At 48.0% G+C, this 25,009-nt stretch overlaps 3 protein-coding genes across 12 annotated transcripts; all 3 read left to right on the forward strand.

Annotated features, from left to right (window-relative positions):
* The first annotated feature begins 18 nt into the window (after nucleotides 1–18).
* On the forward strand, nucleotides 19–8,204 carry GDPGP1 (GDP-D-glucose phosphorylase 1). Of its 4 annotated transcripts, none has more exons than XM_039858196.1 (4): nucleotides 19–447; nucleotides 1,566–1,710; nucleotides 5,120–5,278; nucleotides 6,024–8,204. In XM_039858196.1, the coding sequence occupies exon 4, from the start codon at nucleotides 6,033–6,035 to the stop codon at nucleotides 7,188–7,190; it is 1,158 nt and encodes a 385-aa protein (XP_039714130.1). In that variant the 5' UTR covers nucleotides 19–447; nucleotides 1,566–1,710; nucleotides 5,120–5,278; nucleotides 6,024–6,032; the 3' UTR covers nucleotides 7,191–8,204. The 4 variants fall into 4 exon arrangements, with proteins under 4 accessions (XP_039714130.1, XP_039714129.1, XP_039714132.1 ...); XM_039858195.1 differs by having other exon boundaries at nucleotides 5,120–5,176; XM_039858198.1 differs by having other exon boundaries at nucleotides 5,135–5,176.
* On the forward strand, nucleotides 7,547–20,327 carry TTLL13 (tubulin tyrosine ligase like 13). Of its 7 annotated transcripts, XM_039858171.1 has the most exons (16): nucleotides 7,547–7,706; nucleotides 10,419–10,688; nucleotides 11,028–11,068; nucleotides 11,763–11,881; nucleotides 13,156–13,286; nucleotides 13,485–13,641; nucleotides 14,048–14,191; nucleotides 14,477–14,562; nucleotides 14,878–15,109; nucleotides 15,574–15,758; nucleotides 17,177–17,244; nucleotides 17,325–17,362; nucleotides 17,659–17,844; nucleotides 18,125–18,304; nucleotides 18,885–19,203; nucleotides 19,583–20,327. In XM_039858171.1, exons 2-16 carry the CDS (start codon nucleotides 10,429–10,431, stop codon nucleotides 19,834–19,836), a joined length of 2,400 nt encoding a protein of 799 aa, XP_039714105.1. In that variant the 5' UTR covers nucleotides 7,547–7,706; nucleotides 10,419–10,428; the 3' UTR covers nucleotides 19,837–20,327. The 7 variants fall into 7 exon arrangements, with proteins under 7 accessions (XP_039714105.1, XP_039714101.1, XP_039714106.1 ...); XM_039858167.1 differs by having other exon boundaries at nucleotides 17,177–17,362; nucleotides 17,655–17,844; XM_039858172.1 differs by having other exon boundaries at nucleotides 17,177–17,362; nucleotides 17,655–17,844; nucleotides 19,080–19,203.
* A 49-nt stretch (nucleotides 20,328–20,376) lies between these two features.
* NGRN (neugrin, neurite outgrowth associated) lies at nucleotides 20,377–24,603 on the forward strand. The gene is made up of 3 exons (XM_039858201.1): nucleotides 20,377–20,711; nucleotides 21,039–21,149; nucleotides 23,544–24,603. Exons 1-3 carry the CDS (start codon nucleotides 20,548–20,550, stop codon nucleotides 24,151–24,153), a joined length of 885 nt encoding a protein of 294 aa, XP_039714135.1. The 5' UTR covers nucleotides 20,377–20,547; the 3' UTR covers nucleotides 24,154–24,603.
* The last annotated feature ends 406 nt before the right edge of the window (nucleotides 24,604–25,009 follow it).

The raw sequence follows: 25,009 nt of genomic DNA on the forward strand, positions 1-25,009 counted from the left end.
CCGGACGCTCCGGGGCGGAGCCCAGGCCGAAGGCCCCGCCTCCAGGGTGGGCGGGGCGGGACACGCCGCGTGCGTGCGTGCAGACTGCGCGTGCGTCGACGTCGCTTTGGCCCTGGAAGGAGCTTGGGGGTCGCCGCGCCGTAGGTCTTCCTCGCCTGCGGTAGACGGAAGCCACAGGCGAGGTCTGGTAAGGACAGCAGGGACGTCTCTGGAGCCAGGATGGCCGGAAAACTCTGAGTGGCCAGAGGCTGTCGGCTGCCCCTCTGCCCAGGGACTGCTTTTCCATCCAGACGTTACCACCTGGCACTCGCCTCACGCGTTGCAGTCCCCATGTCACCTCTCCAGAAATAACCATAACCTTGCTGCCTACTGAGGCAGTTTACTGAAGACCCACTGAATGCCAAGCTCTGTGCATAGTTACTTCGAGTCTTACAACAACGCTGCAAGGTAGGTTCCCATTTAAAATGTGGAAGTACAGAGGTCCAGAGGATTCGAGTGGCTTGTCTAGGCTTGAGCATTTAGAAAGACATCGCTCCATTCTAAGGCTCTCTTCAAAGCTCCCTACTGCTGTACTCATCAGACCAGCCTACATTCTCTCCTCTGACCCCACCCTGCACCCAGACTCCGTGCTGACTTCCAGTGAGCTCTTGCCCCTCCAAACCCCTAGAACAATGGTTGGTACACAGTAGGCTCTCAATAAATATTTATTGGATGTATGCATGAATGAATGAATCTACACAGCTCCAAAAGGTGAGGATCCCAAGCTGCCTAGAGGAAGAGGTGAGATTCTTTTGTTTTAATTTTTCAGCCTTATTGAGATATACTTGACAGCTCAAATTGTCGGGGTTAAATCTTGATTCTTTCAATTCATTCTACTTCTTGATCTTAGTAAAGTCTAAGTCTGATCATGTCAGTCTTAGTTTAAAACCATTATGTGTTTAAAAACCCAAGTCCTGGTCCTCTGTAGTCTTGACGTCAGCCTTTTTGCTGTCTCCTCAGACTTCCTGTGTTTCAGCCACTATGGGCTCCCACTTCCTCTTCCATCAGACTCAGGGAAGCCTTTCCTGATCCCCTAGACTAGAGTAGGAATCTCCCTTACACTCAGAGTACCCAGTGCTCCTCCTTGACAGCCTGTATTATATTTGCAATTTATATCTACTCAGGTAACGATTGGGTTAACGTCTGTTTCCCCGACTAGACCGGAAGCCCCATGAGCTATGAGAATCATGACCTCTAGGGCCTGATATATGGCAGTTGTTGAGTGAATGTTTGCTGAGTGACTGTAGTTTTCCCAGCGCTTAATAAGAAGGTGATCATCTGAGGGCGATTCTAGTAAGACTCACTAGATCAATATGTAAGCCCCACCATGGTGAAAATATTCCATTCCAAGAAGTGGAGGCTGCAGAGTACTGGGAACACCAAAACCAGTCAAAGTGACTGAAGTGAGTCCTGTCCCAACCTGATCATTTTGACAGTAGGCTTTTTCTGTCCAAGAAAGAGTTAATCTTCAGTTAGTAAAAGAGTAGGCAAAGAGCTAGAAGCTGTCACTGTGTCTCCTGTACTAGAATGAGGAGGAGGAGCGCCGGCCAGCCTGGACTTCATGATGAGACAGTATCTCTTCACTGTCGAGATGCGGAAATCAGCCTTGAGCCATGGTGACCAGCAATGACCTAGATCTCCCAGCCACCTCACTCGGCTTGGAACCCAAAGGTTCGCTGAACAACCTTCTGATTATAATTTTGTTTCCTGGTAGATTTTTCTACAGAGGAGGGTGTATATTGAACAGTCAGTAAGAACATTTTGTGCTACTTGGCATGTTTCTCATTAGCCATTCTGAGTCATCCATCCAGTCTTAGCATATTGTCCATCTTGTACCTGATTAACTCTTGATACAGTGATAAAACTGATTGCTGATATATATTTAAAAATAGGTTTTAGTGCTGCTTGTTGTAAAATTAGTTTCGGTTTTTGGTTAGCTTTTTCAAAGGTTTATATTTTTGTCAAAGTACCAACTTTTGGATTTGTGGATTCTTTTTTTTTTCCCCCAAGACATTTTTTCCCCTGCTTGCAATATTGTTTCCTTCTTCCTGTTTTCCTTGGGACATTAGATGGGATGGACACACAGGTTTCTCTGAGGTGGTGACATGTGATCTGAGACCTGAAAAATCCGTCCATGTAAAGAAAATCTGGGGAAAGGATATTTTAGGCTGGAAGAACTCAAAGTGCCAAGGCCCTGAGCAAGAACAAGCTTAGTAAGAGTGAGGAGCAGAGTGGGCAAGGGGAAGAGTGGTAGGAGATGAGGTGAGAGAGGGAGACACAGCCGAGCCTTGAGAGCACAGAGGCTATGCTAAGGAAATGGTCTTTATTCTAGGGATGCAAGGTCGCATCACTAGTGAGTGGTAGAGCTAGAATTCTAACACCTGTCAGCCTCCAAAACTGAATCTCTCACCTTTCTCCCAGGATGATACCCACCTCAAAGGCTTGTTGTCGGGGTTGCTTGAGTGGACTTGGAAAGCCTCCAGCCCATGCCTGGCACAAAGTAGACATGTAACTCATGTTCCCTTTGTCCTGGTTTTCCTATAAAGGTTCCATCCTGTCATGCGGTCTCTACTGACTTGCCACTCGAAAGTATACCTCTTTATTCCTAGGTAATGCTTTTTGCCTCCTACTTCACTTTAATATAAACATGACCAAACCCACTTTGTATTTCTTCAGTTGGTTCTTATGTCTTTACTCATTTTTAGCCTTTTGATATCATCTTGGTCCTGGGTTCCTGGCTTTAAATGTTATTCCAAATTTGTATCTAGCCCTGACTTTGCCCTTGACCTCCAGGTTTGACTATGCAACTGCTTATACCACTTTTATTCTTGGATACCGAGGCTGCTTCTCAAACTCAGTGATCAAAATTGAACTCTTGTTTTCTCCCTTCTTCTAGTCAATCTATTCCCCTATGCCGCCACCCTAGGCTTCTCTCTCTCTGTAAATGCCACTGCAGTGAACCTAGTTTCTGCAGCCGAGTCATTCCCAGTTCTTCCCCTTGCTTCAGTCCCCGTAGCCAGCATGTCAGGAGGCCCTATTCGTTCAGCCTTCAAAACATGACCCACATCCCTCAGTCCTCTCTATCTATAACCATCTATGCTGTCCAGTCACCTTCATTGCTCACTGGCCACTAGAGTGACCTCTGAAACGGTGTCTCTGTTTTTCCCTTGCTCCCCTACAATTCATTTTCTGCACAGCACTTAGAATAAGGTTTGTAAAATATCAGATGATCCTTCTGCTTAGAACCTGCCAGCTATTTCTTATTCCATTTGGAATAAAATCTAAGCTCCTGACCATGAAGCGTAAGGCCCTGCTATCCTCTCCAGCCTCATCTGAGGCTGTTGTCCTGTGTCGGCCGTACTCCAGTAACACTGGCCTCCTTTCTGTTCTTGAACGGGCCAAGTGCCTGCTTTCATAGGCTTGATTCATAGGCTTGAACTTGCAGTTTCCTTTGCCTAGAGCACACTTTCCTTAGCTCTTCACTGCAGGCTTCTTCCTGTCTTAGCTCAGCTGTCAGCTCAGAGAACCCTGCTCTGACCCCATCTCTTAGTTACCCTCTATTGTATCACTTGTTTCCCACAAAATGGTACCTCCATGGACAGTTAACAAGTCCATTTTGCTTATCATCTGACTCCACCACAGGATGTAAGTTTCATAAGGATAGGGACCTTTTTTTTTGCCTTATTTGCTATCTTTGTAGCAAACTGTCTCCTTGCCTCATACACAGCAGTTACTTCATAAATACTTGGGTTTTGTGGCTCAGCTAAGTGGGACCAGGTTGCACAGGAGTGTCCTCAGCACATCAGAAGTGGGCACAAGATGGATATTGACCATGAATGAATGAATAAACGAATGATTGAATAAATGGAAGAGTAAGTGAATACTGTCTTAACTATAGCTCAGGTAAATAGCAAATTGCTGGATTTCTTAAACCTATTTTGAGACTAACTTAAAAATTTTTTTAGTTGTAAAATAATTTACCATTTTGACCTTTTTTAAAATTGTGGTTAAAAACACATAAGAACATTTATCATCTTATCCATTTCTAAGTATGCAGTAGTGTTAATATATTTACATTGTTGTGTAGCCGATCTCCAGAACTCTTTTCATCTTGCAAAACTGAAACTCTGTACCTATTAAACGACAAACAACTTTTCATTCTACTCTCCCCCCAGCCCCTGGCAACCACCATTCTACCTTCTGTTTCTATGAATTTGACTACTCTCGTACCTCATATAAGTACAATCATGCAGGATTTGTCCTTTTGTGACTGGCTTATTTCACTTATCATAATGTCCTCAAGGTTCATCCATGTTATTGCATGTGTCAGAATTTTCTTCGTTTTTAAAGCTGAATAATACTCCACTGTATGTACGTACCACATTTCGTTTCTTCATTCATCTGTCGATAGACACTTGGGTTGCTTCTGTCTTTTGGCTACTGTGAATATTGATGCTATGAACATGGGGGTTCAAATATCTCTTTAAAACCTGCTTTCAATTCTTCTGCGTATATACCCAGAAGTTGGAATTGGTAATATAGTAATTCTGTTTTTACTTTTTTGAGGAACTGTCATTCTGTTTTTCACAGTGGCATCATTTTAAGTTCCTATCAACAGTGCCCAAGGGTTCCAATTTCTCCTCATTATTTTCTGTTTTTGATAGTAGCCATCCTAATGGATGTGAGGTAGTATCTCATTGTGGTTTTGATTTACATTTTCCTAATGACTAGTGATGTTCAGCATCTTTTCATGTGCTTGTTGGCCATTTGTGTATCTTCTTTGGAGGAATGTCTGAAACTCACTTTTAATAGAATAATTTTAGACTTTACATTTTATTGTGAAATTTATGCTCAGCTTGACTTAAACTTTTTTTAGGGGGTAAAAAAACACATAAGAGATTTATCATCTGAACTATTTCTAGGTGTACGGTTCAGTAGTATTAAGTATATCACATTGCTGTGCGACCAGTCCCTGGAACTTTATCTTACGAAACTGAAACTCAATATCCATTAAACTCAGCTTGAATTTTGATATGTCATTGCATGTTTTATGTTTTCTTTCCGTTTTATTAATGTGAAGTTTCTGGACCAGCAGAGCTGAGGGAACCCAAGCTTGGACTGAAGCGACTCTATTGAGGTACACCTCCTTCTGAAGTTCTGTCTGCACCAGCAGCGGGCCCCTCTCCCTGTCACCTCTGGGTCCGCAGGGCTCCAGGGGCCCAGTGGGAGATGAAGACAGGTACTGACTTCCCCTCGAAGGATTGACTGGGCACTTAAGCATACACTGGGCCTTTCTCACCCGCATGGTTCTACGCACAGTCATTCGAAATCACTGCCAAATAGTTGGAAAACCATTCCCATCCAGGGAGTGGTCAGCTTTGAAACCCTGGCCATCTTCGTACACTGGAACAATGGTATGGTTTTCTGGAGGGCAGTTTGACAGAGTATATATCAAAAGCTTGAGCCATGAGCCTACTCTGACCCAATGATCTACTGGGATTTTATTATGAAGGAAAGTAAAAATGTGTTGACAAGGATAGATATACAGAACGTTCATTGCAATAGTGCGTGTATTAGTATGAAATTGGCAGCAACCTGTATGCACAATTAAAGATTTGTTTTAAAAACTTAAGGTCCATCTACATAAGAAAATTAGGCCAAATGTAAATTGTGATTTTTTTTTCCCTGGACGTTGGAATAGGGTTGTATTTTATCTTTATTTTTTTCTCCATTAAGGAAGTTTACCCAGCCCATATAAATTTTAGAAAGAAAAAAGTTCAATATATATTTTTAATTTAGCAAAAATGTATGCTAATCTACAGGTGGCGGAATAATGAGTGATTTCTAAGTTTTCAAAGTATTTTACCAAAGACACATGTTACTTTTGTAATCAGAACTACAAGTAAAGGTTATTCGAAAATAAAAATAAAATCTCTGGAAATAGGGTAACATCATGTGTTTTTCACCTCTTATGATTGTTTCAGATTACTCCCATGGCTGTTCCACATGATTCAAGTAACACTTCCTATTTGCTCCCTCCAAACAAAGAGGAATGGGAAGGACAAGGCATCCCTGACTTTGTCTATGGACAGAAGGAACTTGTGTGGGAAGGGGTCCAGTGGCCAAGGAACGCACCCAGCCTCCCGGACAGGCTGCCACTGTCTCGCTTTGACACTGCCCTCCGCTCTGCTTGGAGGCAGCGGATGGAGCTGGGGCTGTTCCGCTACTGTCTGGGAGAGCTACAGACCCAAACCCTCCCTGGTGCCGTGGGTTTTGTGGCTCAGCTGAACATGGAACGAGGGATGCAGAGGAGGCGCCCCCAGAACATCAGGAGTGTGAGGCAGCCATTTGACCCTGAACAGTTTAACTTCAACAAAATCCAGCCAGGAGAAGTCCTCTTCCGTTTGCGCCAGGAGCCTGGTCTCTCAGGTGTTCTCCAGCAAGAGGACATCCTCGTGGTGATCAACATCAGCCCCCTGGAGTGGGGCCATGTGCTGCTGGTGCCAGAGCCTGCCCAGGGGCTCCCCCAGCGCCTGCTGCCGGGTGTGCTGCGGGCTGGGCTTGAGGCGGTGCTGCTGAGCGCGCACCCAGGCTTTCGCGTCGGTTTCAACAGCCTGGGTGGCTTGGCCTCAGTGAACCACCTCCACCTGCATGGGTATTACCTGGACCACAGACTGCCCGTGGAGGGGGCACCAAGCAAGACCCTGGACCCTGGGGGCCATTTGCACCTGCTCCAGGCTCTCCCAGCTCCTGGCTTCCTCTTTTACACCAGCGGGCCAGGGCCTGACCTGGAAGCCTTGGTTAGCAGGGTATGTCGGGCCACCGACTATCTGACTGACCACGAGATTGCACATAACTTGTTTGTGACCCGGGGGGCCCCACCTGGAAAGACTTCACCTTCCTCAGCCCTCATGGGGGTCCGGGTGATCCTCTGGGCCCGGAAGTCCAGCTTTGGGATAAAGGAAGGCGAGGCATTCAATGTTGCGCTCTGTGAGCTGGCCGGGCACCTCCCTGTCAAAACATCCCAGGACTTCAGCGGCCTGACAGAAGCAGCCGCTCTGGCCCTCATTCAAGACTGTCTGCTGCCCCCCGCCCAGGCAGAAGAGGTACAAGCAGCACTGGTGGCCTTGGCAGCCCAGGAGGAACAATAGTCCCTCCAGAAGTATTTATTTTCTAACCACTCTAAGTCCCTTTCAAGAAAGCCGTTCATAAGGGTCATGTGGGCATTTTCATGATGGCCTTCTCACTTGTCTCAGGAGGATCAAGAACTAATAAAAATGGCCTCACTAAAGAGGAGAAACCTTAGAATAAATCAAATAAATGAGCCCTCATGGATGTATCTGCTTCTTACCTTCTTGGACAAGCCCCAAGGATGTCAAACCTATTGTTGAGAAGGGAGCGTGTGCAGGAGTTGCATACCCCTGACTTTATATATGGACTTTTCGTATCAAGTCTTAGAAAAGTGATAGTTTATGTGCCTCTGGTATTGCCTCTCTGCTCGTTCTCCCGTTGCCCACCACTGAGTTTTATTTCTTCATCCCTCCCCTGCATACGGCCCTGCTTCATCCAGATGCCCTCCTTATAGCACAGTCTTCAGTTTTCCTCCAGCCCCAACGCTGAGCATACGTCGTCTTGTGCGAAAACAAGCAGTCCTCGCAGCTTTAAAGGTACAGGTTCTTCTTAATACTGTCATTTAACAGACAAAGAGGTGGAGGTGGACAGAGATTTAGTAACTTGTCCAAGGTCACACGGCTTATAAGTAGCAGAATCAAGGCTGCAGTGCAGGTATGCAGACACCCGCAGCTGAGCTGGGACTGTGCACCTGTGACTGCCTCTCTAGGGAGCAACTCTTACCCCAGTGGTGCTCTCCTTAACAGTTCACAGACCCCGAGCTGAGACTTGGGTCCCCAGGTAGCTGGCTCTCTGCCCAGGCCGGTATGAAACTTTGACATAGAATTTTAGAGGTTTTAGTCCCAAAAGACATTATAAAGTCTCATTGAGATAAGACAGAATGTACACTATGACCCACCTCACTAATAAAAACATTTTGGCCTTTGAGCCAGGCTTCTCCTGCTCAGGCCCGCTTCCACGTCTGGAAGTGTACTATCACTTCTAATAAAGCTTTAATGTTCTGCCGTAAAAAAATAAAATAACTTTAATGTTTACATTTATGTGTTGAATATTTAAATTTCTATCAAAAATTTTTGGTCACCCTTATGTTTTTTTGGCACATTGCAGTAATTTTAGCTTAATGCCTCTTTCTGCAACCCTTTGTATATACAAGCTCCACTTTATTTTGCTTGTTCTATCTCTGAAGGGCCCTTAGGTGACCATTATAGTAAAGTGGATTTTGTGTGCAAGATGATGAGCCCAAATATCAGGATTTCCCCACTTATTCCCTAGGATTGATGTTCAGAGGAAAGCCTTCTCTGGCCCAAATTTGTTTTTCCATTAAATAGAGGAAAAAAGTCAAATAGGTTTTCTTGGTGGTGGTACTTCTCAGCCATTTATGTACTGTGTAAGTAGTCAAGAAGGGGATTTAGGTGGAAGTTTTTACTAAGCTTGAGGATGGAACACTTAGAGGACTCTTTGGTTTCAGAGCCCTGGGCTTTGAGTGTGGTAGGAAGGGCTGACCCAGCCCCTGGCCTCTCCACCTCTTTGCTTGCTTTTCAGTGGAGGGCCTCATGTACTAACAGGTTTTGGACTTGGTCTAATGGGAAACCTTGAAGAGTTTTCAACTGGGGAGTAACAGATTTGCATTTCAGGAAGAACCCTCTTAGCTGCAGTGGCTGGCTGGATGGATGAAGGTGGGAGGAAGAGACTCAGGGAGTCCAATTAAGAGGTTGCTGAATGGTGGCAATTAAAGCAAGAAATAATGATGGTTCAAATCCTAGAACAATGCCTGAAATACTAAATATTTGTTGAAAGAATGAGAAAAATGAGTGTCCTGGAAGCCAAAGGACTCCAAAGCATTTCAAGGAGGGGGTAATTGAGAGTGTGGTATCATATGCTGAAGAAAGATTGAGAAGTCTGTGAATGAGAAAATGTCCATGCCTTTTTAAAAGGGGGAAATTTTTAAAGTGTGCCCTAGATTTAGCCACATGTGTTAATCTTAAAGTGAGAAGTTAGGCTGAGTTCGGTGGAGGTAGCAATCAGAAGTCAGAGAGTGGGTGGACATCAGGAAGACTGTGAAGGAGCAGTCTGATAAGATGGTTGTTATTGCGTCCTTCGTCAATGGAGCTGTCTCAGCCCACCAGGCTGAGCGCCACTAGCACGCATGCTAATTGGGGATCCCTGCCGAGTGCAGAGACTGCTCAAGGCATCCTTATTTATTCATTTTTTTTTTAATTGAAGAAAGGCAAGCAGATGCTTCTTCCGAACAGAGTTGGCCCGCTGGTTCAAGGAATGGTGGGAGTGGGGCTTGTGCAAACGGGCATGGAAGCGGAAGGACTCAAGTCCACTCTGTCAACTACCGCAGGAAGCCTCCCTCGAGAGAGCCAAGGCTCCTGGCTGTTCCTCTGCCAGCTCCAAAGACAAACTTTTTTTGGCCCCGCCCAATATGGCCTCAGCCTGCTCCCGAGTGGGTGTGGTTCCAAGGAGGCCCCGCCCCCAGAACGCTGCTCCAATGGGGGCTGCTTTCGTGTCCATGGCGACGGCGGCGGCGGCGGCGGGCTTCCTTCCACAAGCCACTGGCCGCCGCCGCCCCCGCCGCCGCCGCAGCCGGGATCTCGCAGCTCCGAGCAAACGTCGCGGGGGAGCAGGCTCCCCCTCACGACCAGTAGGGGCTGCCAGTCCCGAGGAACAAGGAGGCGGTCCTGGAGGCCCAGCAACGCCCGGGAAGGAGCAAGAGCCAGGCAAAGAGCGGACATGAGTGACCAGCTGAGTCCAGTCCCGGACTTCTAGGGGCGGACCCAGTAGCCCCGTCGCTCTCCTCCGAACCGAGGGTGGGCAGAGTCCTTCGGGGGCTTTCCCTCCGCCAACAGAGCCTAAGCGGTCTGAGCCAGCAGGTGTCTGGCCCCAGTGTGTACACATAGAGAAACTGAGTCAGGGGACAGGGAAAGGGCCGGCCTAAGGCCCTTTGGCCTTATGCCCCCCGCCACTCCCCTTCCCATTCAAGAACAAAAAAGCTGTGGTCATGGCCTTGGCTCGCTGTGTTCATCTCCTTTCCGCACCCCAGTGTGTAGTGTGGAGTGACCTTGTCAGTGAATCCAGCATCTCACGGGCATCCCACGGCCCCCATTACCTATTTGGAAAGAGTCCATTTTGTGGTGGGATTGTTCTAGTCTGAAGGAGCAGCAACATTTCCTTAGGGCACCAGGAAGGTCCTTAGGCCTTCCCGGGCTTGAGGAAAGTCTGATTAATGTTCCCTGTCCCTACAGAATCTAAAGGATGGAGACAAGTACCTGTAAGACCAGTGAATCGGAGGAAGACTATGTTGAAGAAGAAGAATCTGAGGAGGAATGTGATAAGGGGGAAGTTCCCATTCCTTCCAACCCTTCTCAGCAGGCAGTCTCAAAGACTGACTGTAAGGCATTTGGGAATGGAGTTCCCTTATGCATTATAGCCACAAAAATTCCGGAAAAAATCACAACCCCAGCTGATATAGATGACTTAGAAGTTGGGAGGAGAAAGAGAAGGCGGAAATGCAGGTAACTATTCCCTAGACCCCTTCACCTGTCCGGCTCCAGAAAGTCACCCCTGGCCTCCCTTCAGCAGTTGGAGGGCTGGGATCTAAGGTCTTTCCTTTAGCCTGGGAAAGAGGACAGGGAATGTAGGAGCGTCATTCACATTTTGGTACAATAAAAAACAAAATTCAGAGACATTTGGGCTGGCTTTGTGTAGAATTTCAGCATGTTTCTATGATCCTGGTTTTCAAGTGGTTTCTAGAGGAAATGCGAATTTTGGGGGTGTCCCTTCTTCTGAGGGCCTGGCAGCCAAGGGTCTGTCCTCTCCCATTCTGCCTGATTTCTGCCATTCCTCCATTCCAGACCCCTGACCATCAACCTGACCAACTGCAAGTATGAGAGTGGTAAGCACCCGGCTCGTCACCCACACCACCTATTGCTGTCACTTTTACTTGGGGGATGGTCCCCCCGGTCAGGCTTCCAGCCCCTGGATCTTGTTAGTCTGGCCTGTAACCTGTACTGAGACAGAGGCAGCTGAGACCTCACTGTTCCACTTAATCTTAGATACGGTAGGAATCTCTGCAGTTAGCCAATAAAAAAAAAATTGCAAAGTCACCATTGCCCCACCTTTCCTATATTTTATAAGAGATGAGACGAGACAAGGTTAAAACAGTTTTTTCAAGGAAGCTTTTGAGGCAGCTTCAGCAGCTTTTAAAGAAAATCAGCGAGGTCAGCTATCTCTTCCTCCCCTCTTATCCCCACTGGCATCTGTGCAAGGGGCCATCCAGAGCGTGAGGGGCCAGCGTGACCCCTACCGAGGGTCAGCTCTGCCGGCCAGAAACAGTCCTAATTGAGAGAGGGAATAACAGGAGCAGGGAGACAGGTTCTAGTTTTCTCTGTCACAGATTTTGGAAGGGCCCTGACAGCCTCATGAACTTGGAGTTGTCACATGGAAACTAAACTGCAGAGCTGAGGTAAGAGCTACCTCCCTCTACAACCTGCTCCCCAGTCAGGTCTGTTCCTCACCTGACCCAGTGACAGTCCCAAGGCTTGTTGCCAGTGCCCAGGCTGGCACCACTGACCTCCCTCTCTCCACAGTGCGTCGAGCAGCCCAAATGTGTGGCCTGAAGGAGGTGGGGGAGGAGGAAGAGTGGAACGTGTACTGGACAGACTATTCTGTCTCACTGGAACGAGTCATGGACATGAAGCGGTTTCAGGTACAGCCTCCTGACCCGAGATCCTACAGGTGCTGCTGCCCCAAAATGACTGCTCCCACCCTTCTGCCCAAGCCCCCGTGGCTATACCCCTGTGCAGAACAAGGAAGGTCATGGCCAAGGACTTCTGCTCCAATGGAATAATCTTCCCTTGAGTCTCAGGAACTTCTGTTATCAGAAGAAATGTCTGTTGGGCTCATCCTAGCTCAGTATGTGCTGTTTGCCTGGAGTCATGCCCAGCTGGTCCCCTCCAGGGCGGGTGAGCCCATCCTCAGGGGAAGACTCATTCAGATTTAGAGCCGGCGGAATGATCCAGCCTCCCAAGCAGCTCAGCCTAGCATCCCAAATGTATTAGGGTCAGTGTGGGGTCCTGCATGGCCACTAGAAAGTCAAAGAAGATGGACCAGAGTCCCCAAGAAGAATATAACTTCTTCTTGGTATTTTTGTTATCTTGTAATTGGGTCTTTGTAGGAGTTAGCAATAAAATAATTAAAAAGAGTCTGCAGGCTTATTTTGAGGGGAGGCCAGGAAGGGAGTTGAGACTATAACCTGTGCCACAATGAGAAGAGCCAGGGGGTGGGGGCAAAGAAGGGGCATGCAGGGAGCAGTTGTAAGATGAGGGTAACAGTAACTAAAAGCTCTTAGGGCATCCTGTGTGTTGGACACCGTGTTAAATGCCTTGACATTCTTAGCTCATTAAATTCTCCAAAACAGCACTGAGCAGCAGATACCTCTTGTTAAAAAGAGGACATTGGGCCTCAGAGGTTCACACAGCCATCGAGTGGGAAAGCCTGTGAGAGCACTGAACCGTGACGAGATGCTGCTAGCACTGTGGGACAGGGTTTCCAGCAGGCCACCAAGCAATGCCGTGCCCCCTGGGGTGCCATGGCAGGCATTCTGTGGGCTGCTTCTAGTTTCCTTTTCTCCTTGGGGAAATATTTCCTCATTTGCTTCGTGCCACCACACACCAATTATTCTTATAGGACTAGTCCCTGCTGGTCTGCGGGATGTTATTAGATGGCCAGAAGGCCCAAAGTCCTGGCTAGCCCTTCCCACTGCCCCTCACTTTCTAACCCCTGTGTGAGGAGAGGCCAAGGAGGGGTTTCTCACCAGCCGTAGGGAATCTTCCTGTTTTCTCCTTGGAGTCCTAGGTAGTGTTTACCTCCACTTTGACTTCTACCTTGATTTTCCTAGACCCTCACTGCTTTCCGGGGTGCCCATGCCCAGGAACTGATGCTTACTCTGGGGTCTAGTCTCACCAATTGGCTCTGTTTCAGAAAATCAACCACTTTCCTGGCATGACAGAAATCTGCCGCAAAGACCTGCTGGCTCGGAACCTCAACCGCATGCAGAAACTCTATCCTACCGAGTACAACATCTTCCCCCGCACCTGGTGTCTCCCCGCAGAGTGAGTGAGCCTAGCTCCCAGGCTGAGACATGCTAGGAAAGGGTCCGCCATCTCAGTTTCCTGGGCCTCGAATGTCCCAGGAGGGTAGAAGTGGAATGAGAGTTTCAGCTGGTCTAAGAAAAGTAGGTCTGAGAGCGAGGACTCCTGGGACAGCCATGATGCACGGGAACCGTCTGACCAGTCCCTCTCTGCACATAGCTATGGGGACTTCCAGTCCTACGGCCGTCAGCGGAGAACCCGTGCGTATATATGCAAGCCAGACAGTGGCTGTCAGGGGCGCGGCATCTTCATCACCCGAAACCCGCGGGAGATCAAGCCAGGAGAGCATATGATCTGCCAGCAGTACATCTCCAAGGTGAAGGGCTGGTCAGGGCCACCACCACCACGTCCCTCGGCCAGCCCTGGGGCACCCCATCTCAAAGCCGGGGAGGAAGCCAGTTTCAGCCTCCTGGTCTTTCTGCCGTCCCTCGTTATTTTGGAGGCTGCATGGAACCTTGGTTTAGAGCCAACCTGCCTGGGTTTCAATCTACGTTTTTCCACTTTTTAGTTATCCTGGACTTGGACAAATGTTTTACTCTTTCTGCAGCTTAGTTTCCTCATTTGTTAATGGGCTACCTTCTACGGTTAATTAACTACGTTCTACGGTTATTGTGAAAACTAAATGAGGTACTATGTATTTGAAGGGCTTAGGACAGTGTGGGGTCCATAGTAAACACTTCAAAGCCTGATTATTTTTCCCTGGTGGGTTTGCATACTCTCAGCCCTTCCTCATTGATGGCTTCAAGTTTGATATGCGAATCTATGTCCTGATCACATCCTGTGACCCTCTTCGGATCTTCATGTACGAGGAGGGCCTGGCCCGTTTTGCCACCATGCCCTATGTGGAGCCCATGTACAACAACCTGGTAAGGGGCCAACGGCAGCCCTGGAGGCAGGTGGCACCCTCTCCTCTTCCACTGCTGAGTGCTGAGGTTTTATGGAGAAACCAGGTAGAGAGGCTTGTCACCCAGGAACAAGAAATGAAGCCAGTGAGTGCTTCAGCCCCTGGCTGGGAGGGGAGAAACAGCACACCCTCCTCCCTAGGAGCTCACGGGACAGTCCTCAGGTGACGAGGGACAGGAGATGAGCGGCCTGGGAGAGGGGGCGCAGCATGGACTCAGTCTGAGACCACAGGGCCACTGTCTTCCCAGGATGATGTCTGCATGCACTTGACCAACTATGCTATCAACAAACACAACGAGAATTTTGTCCGGGACGATGCCATGGGCAGTAAGAGGTACTCCCTAATCTGTTCTCTCCTCTTTTTCTGCCCCTTAGCCCCACAATCTCAACGGCCCGTGAAAGTGAAACTGGCTCTTGAGAGGCTGATTGCTTAGGAAAACTCAGCCTTTACAGACCCTTGTCCTGTGCCTGACCACCAAGTGCAGCCCCCACCCCACCCTGGTAACTAAGCCCTGCTCCAAGCTGGCAGCAGCCCTTTAAAGCACCAGGCACCCAGGCACGGAGTTAGGTTAGTGTTAGGGAGCCTCCTGCCTGCAGCCCAGTGCCACTGGCAGAGAGATTGGTCTTCTCTGAGCACTGGGCCTCACAGGAAGCTGTCGACGCTCAATGCCTGGCTGCAAGAACACAGCTACGACCCCCGAGAGATGTGGGGGGGCATCGAGGACATCATCATCAAAACCATCATCTCGGCCCATTCTGTTCTTCGTCACAACTACCGAACCTGTTTTCCCCAATATCTGAGTGGAGGTACTTGTGCCTGTTTTGAGATCCTTGGTTTTGACATCTTGCTGGACCACAAGCTGAAGCCCTGGCTGCTGGAGGTGAGGATTATCTCCTGGGCTTTGCAAAACCAAGGTCCAGAGGCCTTCCTGAACAGGACACCTGGGATAGGAGTACACTCAGGTGGTGGAACAGAGAATGGGGGACACGGCAGAACTGGGGTGGGTAGGAACCCCAGCAGAAGCATAAGATCACTACCCTTTTGACCTGAGTCAAATCTTGGTGGTGTCTGGCCGCCACTGTGGGAATCCAGGTTTCGGATCCTTAGTGTTCCTCACATGAGCTTTGCCTTTAAGGACATGACATCTGTACGGTCAGGTCTGATTTGCTCTCATGAGCCAGTGTTGGAGAAGTCTCTGTGGCCTTGGAAGTCAGAACATCCAGCCTCCTTGGCTGAGGCCACTGTAGGGGGATGTCTCTCCTAGACCTTCCAGTTGGGTCTGCAAGAGACCATCATCTGCTCTGGTGGTCTAGGAAGGGGGTGGATAATGTCTCCTCCTGGCAGGTAAACCATTCTCCAAGCTTCACCACTGACTCACGCCTAGATAGAGAAGTGAAGGATGCACTCCTCTGTGATGCCATGACCCTTGTCAACCTCCGGGGCTGTGACAAAAGGAAGATGATGGAGGAAGACAAGCGGCGAGTCAAAGAACGGCTTTTCCAGTGTCACCAGCCGTCGCGGGAAGCCAGGTACTCTAGGCATCCCATGTGTTTAGTTGCGTAACTCGTCTCTGTGATTACTTCCTGGGAGTGAAAGTTCTTCTTTAAATGGAGAAGTCAGCCTGGGGCTGATGAGCTATTCAAAACATTTTTTTTTTTTTTTGCATAGAGAATACATCACATCACAGAGGATATGTTTAAAATTCAAAAGATACAGTGACTAGTCTCTCCTGCCATTCTCCTCCAGCTGCTCAGTGTCCCGCTTGCACCAATTAGTGTTCCTAGGGTCCAGCCTATAATTGCGTAAACATTTAATACACATATATACGTGCATTTATAGAAATTGTTTTTCTCTCTCTACCGAGACAGTAGCATGCTGTCACACTCTCTGTACCCCGCTTAGCAATGCATTTTAGAGCTATTTCATATTAGCACATAAGAAGCTTTATGTGGTTTGATTAGCTGTTTGTTTTTTTTTTTTTAATGAAGCTCCTCTACAAATCATTTCTTGAGAAAGTTTATAATAAACACAGAAAACTAGTTATTCAATAACAGGGGCCAGTTTAAATCAGTACTGTTCACCCACTGTTGTTTTAATCATAAGATAGGTTATAAACATGGTAATTTGTTGCCGCTACTAAATTACAGTTCGTTAATGAAACATAAAAATGAATTGGAGTAGATTTAGGATTATTCCTATGACAACATCGCTCTTCCCCAACTTGCATTGTAAGATGCAGGGCCAGTGTATATTGATTTGCCGTGATATCCCGAAGGCCTGGCACACAGTGTACACTCACGTGTTTGTGTGAGTCAGAGTGAAGTAAGCTGTAAATGCCCTGGATGTTCCCAAGAGATTGGACTGTGTATGTGACTGTTATGAATCCCGTCTTTCAATGGGAAAAAAGGTTGAAAACTACCGGACTTAATAAACAAAAGTACAGCCATATACTAGAACACTTGGCGGCCATTTAAACATGATCCCATTTTCATCTAAAACAAATGAAGGAATAAATTAAGAGCATGGTAATTGAATGACAAAGCCAGGATTCATACTCCAGATGTCCTGCCCCAGAGTCCATGCTGTGGACCAATACGCTAAGTCCATCGGAAGATGATGGGAGGTTTTTGTCTTCTATTTGCTCTTCTAGATTTTCTGTAACTAGAAACCTAATTTTCTATAATCAGTAACCTAAAAAATTGTGATAACTTAGAGTGCTAGCTTATGAGTGAACTCCACTTCCCTTAAATGGAAACCAGTTTTCTGGAAGTCAAGACTGTTTTCATGGCTACGCACAGGTGGGACTGACCACAGATGGGTTCACCACACTCACGGGGCCCGAAAGGCCATGAAGCTAGCAGGAGGTTCTCACGACTTTGGCCAACCTTCCTTTCCCGACTTGGCGTCCTCAGTCCACCCCCGACTAACCGGGGCTTGGTTTCCATAGGCGAGAACAAACTGAGTCATCCCATGCAGCCCTGCTGGACCAGGAACGCTATGAGGATTCTCACCTGGGTGGGTACCGGAGGATCTACCCGGGGCCCGACACGGAGAAGTATGCGCCCTTCTTCAAGAACAACGGCTCCCTCTTCCAGGAGACTGCCGCCTCCAAGGCCAGGGAGGAGTGCGCCAGGTACTTTGCCCCAGTTCTCTCCACTGGCTGTGGTGGGGGCAGATCCTGAAGCTCAGTTGCTGCCCAGCAGGGTGGAGAGGAAGCCAGACCCTTGAGAAAAGAGGAGTGGAGTTCTAAATTCTATCAGGCTCTTAATGACTCAGTTTAATGGGTTTCCCATCTTCCCCCACATTCCTCTCCCATCAGTCCCCAAAACAGACATAAATTCCTACTCTTCGCCATCCCCATTCTCCCTCATCCCCCTCTTCTGAACACAATGTCTCCAGTGTCTGAAGCTGCTGTATCTTGTCAGGCAGCAACTGGAAGAGATCCGCCTTAAGCAGGAACAACAGGAGACCTCAAGCACCAAGAGGCGAAAGGAAAACAAGGAGCAGAACCAGGGGGAATCAGCAGAGGAGAAGAGCCGACCCAGGGTCAGGATCCGGGACTTTTCCACCCACTTGGCTTACAGGAACCGGAATCGGGAGAAAGAAGTGTCGGAGGTTTTGTGGCTCTTTCTTTTCTGTAGGAAAATGGGTTGGAATGACTAGAGAAGGGAATCTCTGCCGTCCCCTCCTCCTCTCGTACAAGAGATACAAGAGAGCGAGTTCCTAATGAGTAATTGATTCTGACCTTTTGGGGCAGGAGGTGTGAGAATGGATAGCAAAGGGAACCTTCCACCAGGGTCAGGGATAGGATGGAGGTAGCGTGGGCAGCTGACCTTGTTGATGGTTTGGGACTTATCCTTGGAGATCCTGCATGCATCTCTCATGTACCTTGTAGCTGCTACCAGGACATCTGGACAGCATGCAGCCTCAAGAAATTGTGGAAGAGGAGGAGCTAGAACGGATGAAGGCCCTTCTACAAAGGGAGAATCTCATCCGAAGCCTGGGTATTGTAGAGCAAATCACCCGCATGCTGCACCCCAGCCGCCGGGGCCAGAAAAAACATCATGAATATAGGGTGAGGGTCCCTATGCAGCATCTCACAGAACAAGGGAACAAGGGCTATACCAGCACATGGTGGCAGCTGCAGCACAGGAGGCTAATGTGATGGTATCTGGCAGTGGAGCCTGGGAAAGCAGTGAATGATGGGCCTTGGGGAAGGGTCTGTTGGTTCCTTTTGTGTCTGTTCCCAAGCTCCCTTGTTTTTTAGTAATGACATCCAGCCGAGTGCAGCTTCCAATCTTCTCACTTATAAGAGACTTGTTCTCTATGTTCTTATCTTGCAATAACCCCAGACTCATGACTGACAAATAACAAGGCCACCACCCTCAGTCCCTTCTGTGTAATCTCTCCCCAGCACTGCCAGTGCCGTGGCTCTAATGAGAGATAAGTAAACAGTCTTGGGCCAATGAAACAGCTGCTGCATTCACTGTTCCCTGGGCTAGTAGCAAACCTGTTGGGTCCTGTTTTTGTTGAGCCCCAAAGGAGTAACTGGTAAATAGTGGCTGCGGCCTAGAAGAGATTTTTTAGCTGCCTCTTTCACCGCTCTCCGTCCAGGCTCACAGGAAATGTGATAAGGGGCTGCTCTTCTCCTCTAGCCTAGATTTCACCAGGACGGGCTGGGCAGTCAAGAACTGCAGTCTGTGAGTCTGTTCCCATTGGTCCTCCTGAGAGGGGCCGCCAAAGAGCAGGGCCCTCCTCATTTCCTGCATCCAGTTGGGCCGCAGGAATTGATCCCCAGGATCTTAGGGCCACTGCCAAGCATGAATGCTGCACTTCTGCATCATTCCCAGTGCCACCTACAGCCCAGGAACCTCAACTGGATAAGAAATCCAGCCGCCTTCGGCCCCTGTTCATTATCAATGAAGAAATCTGGAAGGCGCTATTTTCCCAGTGCCAGAGTCAGGCTCACTAGCCGTAAGTATCCAAAACTAGCTTTGGTCACTCTGATTTGTGTACATTTCCACTAGCAGATATCACAGCTGGGATGCTCCCAAATATCATATTGGCACCTACAGCAGTGTGGGAATGGGGAAGGCAGTGGACTCGTTTATCTACCTCCTTTTATGTATTAGACTTGGTGATAGAAATGGCAGAAATGCGTCCCAGCAACTCAACAAACATAACAGGGAAATGAACAAGTCAACATACCAGTTATAATATGGTCTGGTAAAGGCACTGGAGGGAAGCCTAGGATGCCATTCCTGTGTCGGTAATTGAGCAACAGTTGGGAAAGAGGTGAGCGAATCTATATTCTGTAAGTAGCAACTCAGGGGGACCCATGTTTCCACTGCAGAAGGCCAAGCCAGCAGAAGGCTAGAAGCCATAAACCGAACCCTGGCAGGATCAGTGCCACCCTCTTTAATTCCAAAGCAGGGCTATTTTCTGCAACCAGAAAGAGTGGTAAGTGGCCCATGGACTGAATGCACCTTGCCCTCCATGGTAAACTTTGGACACAGAGCAGCCAAAGCCGGGGATCTCCTCTGCCCTGCATCAGCACCCCTGATGCAGAGTACCGCTGCGCTCCTGGACATCAGCCACCACAGGTAAATGGAGGAAGGAAGCCCAGCACTCAGCCTCTCCTGGAGAACCCCCTCAGCTTTCCTAAGGGGCAAAGGGCCTTCAATCTTTGCTAAATGAAAGACTACCACCAAGCTTGAGTTTGAAAAGCCCTGGCCAGCGCCGTTTGCATAAGGCACAAATAGAAAGACACCAAGAATTCCTCAGTACCCTCATTATTTTCGGATCGTTAAAGACTAAAATATGAAGAGGAGCCAAGGCCAGCCATGTACTCATCTCCGCCCCTGAAACCAGAGCCTGGATTTATCGCTCGGCGATGGGTCTAAACCCTGGGTGTGGCCCGGGGCTGGAGGTCATCTCGGGGACAAGGAACCCCCTTCCCAGAGGAGCCGATTGTGCCCCAACTAGGAGCTGTCGAGGGGCGCTCGCCCCGGCGCAGTGGAGACAAGTCGGCCTGGGCAGGCGGAGGGGCGGCTCGTGGCAGTTGAACCCGTCTTTTTATTAAAGTTTATGCCGTTTTGCTGGAGCGTCCTCCACCTCATTCGGGCTCTCGCGTGTCAGGGAGGCCCTCTTCCATAGTTACGGCAGGGAAGTCGAGCCGCGAAGCCATTCAAGTCCAGATATCCCCAACCTCTGGCCGGAAGCGGAAGTAATGCGCGAGCTGCTTGCTTCTCTCACTTCTGGTCCCGCCCTCCGGCTTCCGGCGTCGCTGCATTTCAGGCCGAGGGCAGTTTTGTCAACATGGCGGGTACTCTAGGCCTCTTACTGGGCGGGCGTGTCCGTGCTGCCGTCGCTCGCTGTGGGCTCGCGACCCGAGGGGTACCAGGTCCAGGCACCATCGGCCGCGAGCCGGACCCTGATTCCGACTGGGAGCCGGAGGAGCGGGAGCTGCAGGAGGTGGAGAGGTACCGGCTTCTTCCCGAGCCCTCAGCCTGAAGCAAGGCGCTCCAGGGCGTCCTGCCGCCGCGGTCGCCGCGGCCTTTGTTTCTCCCACGTGTCAGAGGCGCAGGGGCAGGTGTTCAGCTCCCCTGGGACCACGGGTCCTTTCACCAGTGACGTATTTCATCACCCTTTTAGAGAGTTCGGCATGTTTAAGGGCTCCTGGTCTAGGTGTTAGAGATTTCTGGGGCGCTGAAAAAAGCAGGCTGGGTGCTCCGTTATTTAGCCCGAGACTCTTCAGCCACTCGTCTTGCTGCCACGCATGGCTTCTGCCATTGGTTCTCTTCCCCCAGCATCCTGAAACGACAGAAAAAGGCCATACGGTTCCAGAAAATTAGGAGGCAAATGGAGGCGCCAGGTGCCCCGCCCAGGACCCTGACTTGGGAAGCCATGGAGCAGATCCGGTAAGAATCATGATAGTTTGGATCCGCTGTGATGAGAAGTGAAGGATACTGAGGCCTGGAGTATCGTTTTTATGTTTTCTTTTACTTTTCATCATTTAAGATGTCTTTTTAAAAAGCAGTATAACGACCTTCTGTAAGCCCGTTATCTTGTTTAACATGACACAGTTGGTTCATTTTGCAGAAATTTTAGACTTGAAGACATCACAACATTTATCTCTAAATAGTAAATCATACCGTCATTAACCTAAGGTCCTGGATGGGAACTTCCATGGTTATGAGGCGAGGATCCATATCTTAGAAAATCTTAAATCCTTTTTTAAATTTTTTGTTTTTAATCGATTACATTGTGTGTAGTTCAAAAGTAGAACAGTACGATGTGCTGTACACATTGAGAAGTATTAACCCCAGCCAGTCTCCTGTGGATGCTATTTTCAATAGTTTTTTTGTGCCTTTTTCTGGGTTTCCTTATGCAAGTACACGCAGTTATAAATATCGGTTTTCATTTTCATCTCCTTAATCACAAACAGTAGATGCTATAAGTACTGTTTATACTTTTTTTACTTAATATGTTTTATAGATCTTTCACTTCAGAAGAGAAAGCCCTTCATTCTTCTTTACAGTAAACATAGTAAATCATAGTTAACCAGTTTTTTATGATGGGTACTTGGGTCCACTAACTTGCTATCACAATTAGTGCTCTAGTGAATAATTTCATATACACATCATATCTGCCAGGCGTAGTTGTTTTATACATTTCCAGAGTAGTGTTGCTGGGTCCAAGGGCAGATGGATTTGCATTTTCATAATGCTAAAAAAACTCTCTATAGGCTATTTTCCATTCGCATCCGAATCACCCTGAAATTGAGACTTAGAATGAAGAGCATTCTGTAGAGCTGACCAAAAAGACTTGGCCAGTAACACCTCTCTCATGTCAGCTTCCTCCCGTCTTGAACAAAAGCATTTTCAGGTCTTCCTACCTGCCACCTCCCTTTTGTGGTCAATAAATGTCCTTTTACTGCAAAGAAGAAAACAGGCCACTAAGCAAGAGCCTTTAAAGCGTCTCAGGCTTCCTTCTTGTTTTCCATTCTCAATCTTATATCCTATTTACTTCTCGGGAAATGCTAACCCTTCTCTTGTCTAGGACCAACCCTCTATGGGGTATCCCTGCCTAACCTCAGGGACCTACATCTGTCAACGTAAGGTTCGCCCTCATCATTTTGTTCCCAGCTGGCTCCCTGACTGCCTGCCTTTGCTTTTGTTTTGTTTTTTCGGGGCGCGGGGGCGGGGTGGGTGTCTATGAAATGGTTCTCTACGAATCTGTCACCGACTTCCTCAATGCTAGGCATAAAGGACATTCTTAACATTTCTATAGCATTTGACCTTGTAGTCTGCTTTCTTGAAATTCTCTTCTCTCTTGACCCAGATATCATTCACTTCTATTTTCTAAGGCTGCTTTTTCCTTCTTGGGTTCCCCTTCTTCCTCCTGTATGTATCTTAAAGATTGCTGTTTTTTCAGAGTTGTGTTCTTGATCATTTTATCTCACTCTGCATATTTCCCTGCCTGATGCCAGCTAGTCACATGGATTCAACTACCCTTGCTGTTGGCTTATGACTTCCATATCTTTCATCTTCAGTCCATGTTTTTCTTCTGAGCTCTGTATATTCAACTGTGCACTAGACATTTCTGTTTGGATGTCATACAGGTTCTCATACTCGATGTGTACAAAACAAGAGTTCATCATTGTTCCCTGACTACTCAGTTCTCCTATTTTTGCTGTAACCCCGAATGGCCCCACCAATCACCCAAGCTACAATTCTGAATTTCAGCCTGCTTCCTTCCGCAGTATTTAGTCCCTTACCAAATTCTACCGCTTGGCCTTCCTAAAATATTTCTCAAGTTTCTTTCCTCTTGCTCTTATTGCAACTGCCTCAGTCCATACTGCCTGGATTATTGTGATAGCCTGTTGCTCGATCTTTCCACCTCTAGTCTTGCCACTACTGTGAACTCTGAAGCAGTTCCTGGGCCATGCTGCAAGTGTTGTGACAGCCTGTCCCTGGGTCTCCCTCCTGGATGCTCTCAACAGCATCCTTTGCCATGACAGTGTTCACAGTGTTGTCATATGTTGCTATATCTGTCTCTACCCGTGGATTGTACGCTCTTCGAAGGAAGGACAGTTTTCATGCATTCTCCGGGATCCAACCAGGGCCATTGTGCCAATGACCTAAGAGCATGCTGTCGCCACACAGGAGTGGAACACAGCCATTTAATGAGAGAAGAGAGAGAGATGCCATTTACACCTCCTCATCTCGGCATTTTTATCCCTAGTATTATCAGTTAGCTATTCTGATAGGAGTCTTCTTCACAACGTGAAAAACTGCTCCATTTTCCTATAGGTATTTACATAAGGAATTTGCAGAGTGCTGGTCAGTTCCAAGATTGGCTGAAGGTTTTGATGTCAGCACCGATGTGATTAGAAGGATTTTAAAAAGCAAGTTTGTACCCACATTGGAACAGAAACTGAAGCAGGATCAAAAAGTCCTTAAGAAAGCTGAGCTTGCTCACCCGCTCCGGCAGCTTCCTGGCTCTCGGGATACCTGGAAGCTACCTTCTGCAGGCCGCTCCCTGTCGGGCTCTTTGCTAATGCCAGGGGGTGAAGCCTCATCCCAAGGCCAGGGTCACAGCACAGCTTTGAAGGTAATAGAACCGAATACTCACAGTATAAACACACCGAGGAGACAGAAGGGAAGGAATAAAGGAATCCAGAGCCTGGAGAAGGAGAGCCCTGTGCCTGTCTCTGCAGCCCTAGGTCCTCAGAGAGAAGTGCAGAAGTACACCAGTGATTGTTACGGCACCAGAAAAACTGACATTGATGGATTGCCAAGTGAGAAGAAGCTGGAAGCGTTGAAGGCAGGAGAACCTGGTGACCAGAACTTTAGCAGCAAAGTAGTGCAGAAGGGACGAGAGTTCTTTGATGACAATGGGAACTTCCTTTACAGAATTTGAACCGGAGCTGGGCGAGTATATTTGAACTGCCTGGATTTCTGTGTACTGATTATCCACCCTGAAATAGGAGGACATGATGAGTCTATAAAGTGGGAGGAAAGAGCTACTTGGATTGAATCTGACAAAGGGCAATGAATTTCACAGGGCAGATGTGAATGGGGACGGCGAGAATGACTGGCTGGGTAGAATCCAGCTTCCTGGAGCACTGTTCCTCGTCTGATGCACGTGGACCTTCAGTACTCACCCTTCTTGTTTAGGCTCTCTGTCAAAACCAGCCTGCGCTGCATGTGTTATTGGGAGTTTCTGTGATACTTGCAATATATGTTTGGGAAGAAATGAAAGGTTTGCCTTTTGACCTCATTTATTTCTTGATCAGTGAACACAGTTCTGGAACTGCTTAGGCAATAGGTTGTTTTCATTATGTGCAAAATAAAGTGAAATGTAGCAGTCTGTTGATTGGTGCTCTGTGGGGTCAGAGGGTTTACCTGTGAACCTGGAGGGAAAGGAAGAGGCAAAAAGTTGCTTGTTATTGAACATTGTGAGAGAGGTGGGCCAGAGGAATCCCCAACAAAGGGCTCTGTGCAGGTCACCCTGCTCGGTGTTGGATTTTGACAGCTAAAAACTGGTTATCTTTTAATTGTTAGGGTTCTGAAAGTGACTGGGTTGTGGGAATTCGATTTTTAAAAAATCCAAAGCAAGCAAAGCCTTTAGGGCTCTCAACATAATTTCTAGCCCCTATCAAAAGCTTAAATAGTATCTTCTATTACAGTTTTCACCAAATCTTTACAAGGGTGTTGTCATGTAGGCAGCAGACAATAGGCCCTTTTTACAAATGTGACCGTCTCAAAGGATTTTG

Source organism: Pteropus medius, unplaced genomic scaffold (genome assembly GCF_902729225.1).
Source record: "Pteropus medius unplaced genomic scaffold, Ma_sr-lr_union100, whole genome shotgun sequence".
In the NCBI taxonomy this organism is placed as follows: Eukaryota; Metazoa; Chordata; class Mammalia; order Chiroptera; family Pteropodidae; genus Pteropus; species Pteropus medius.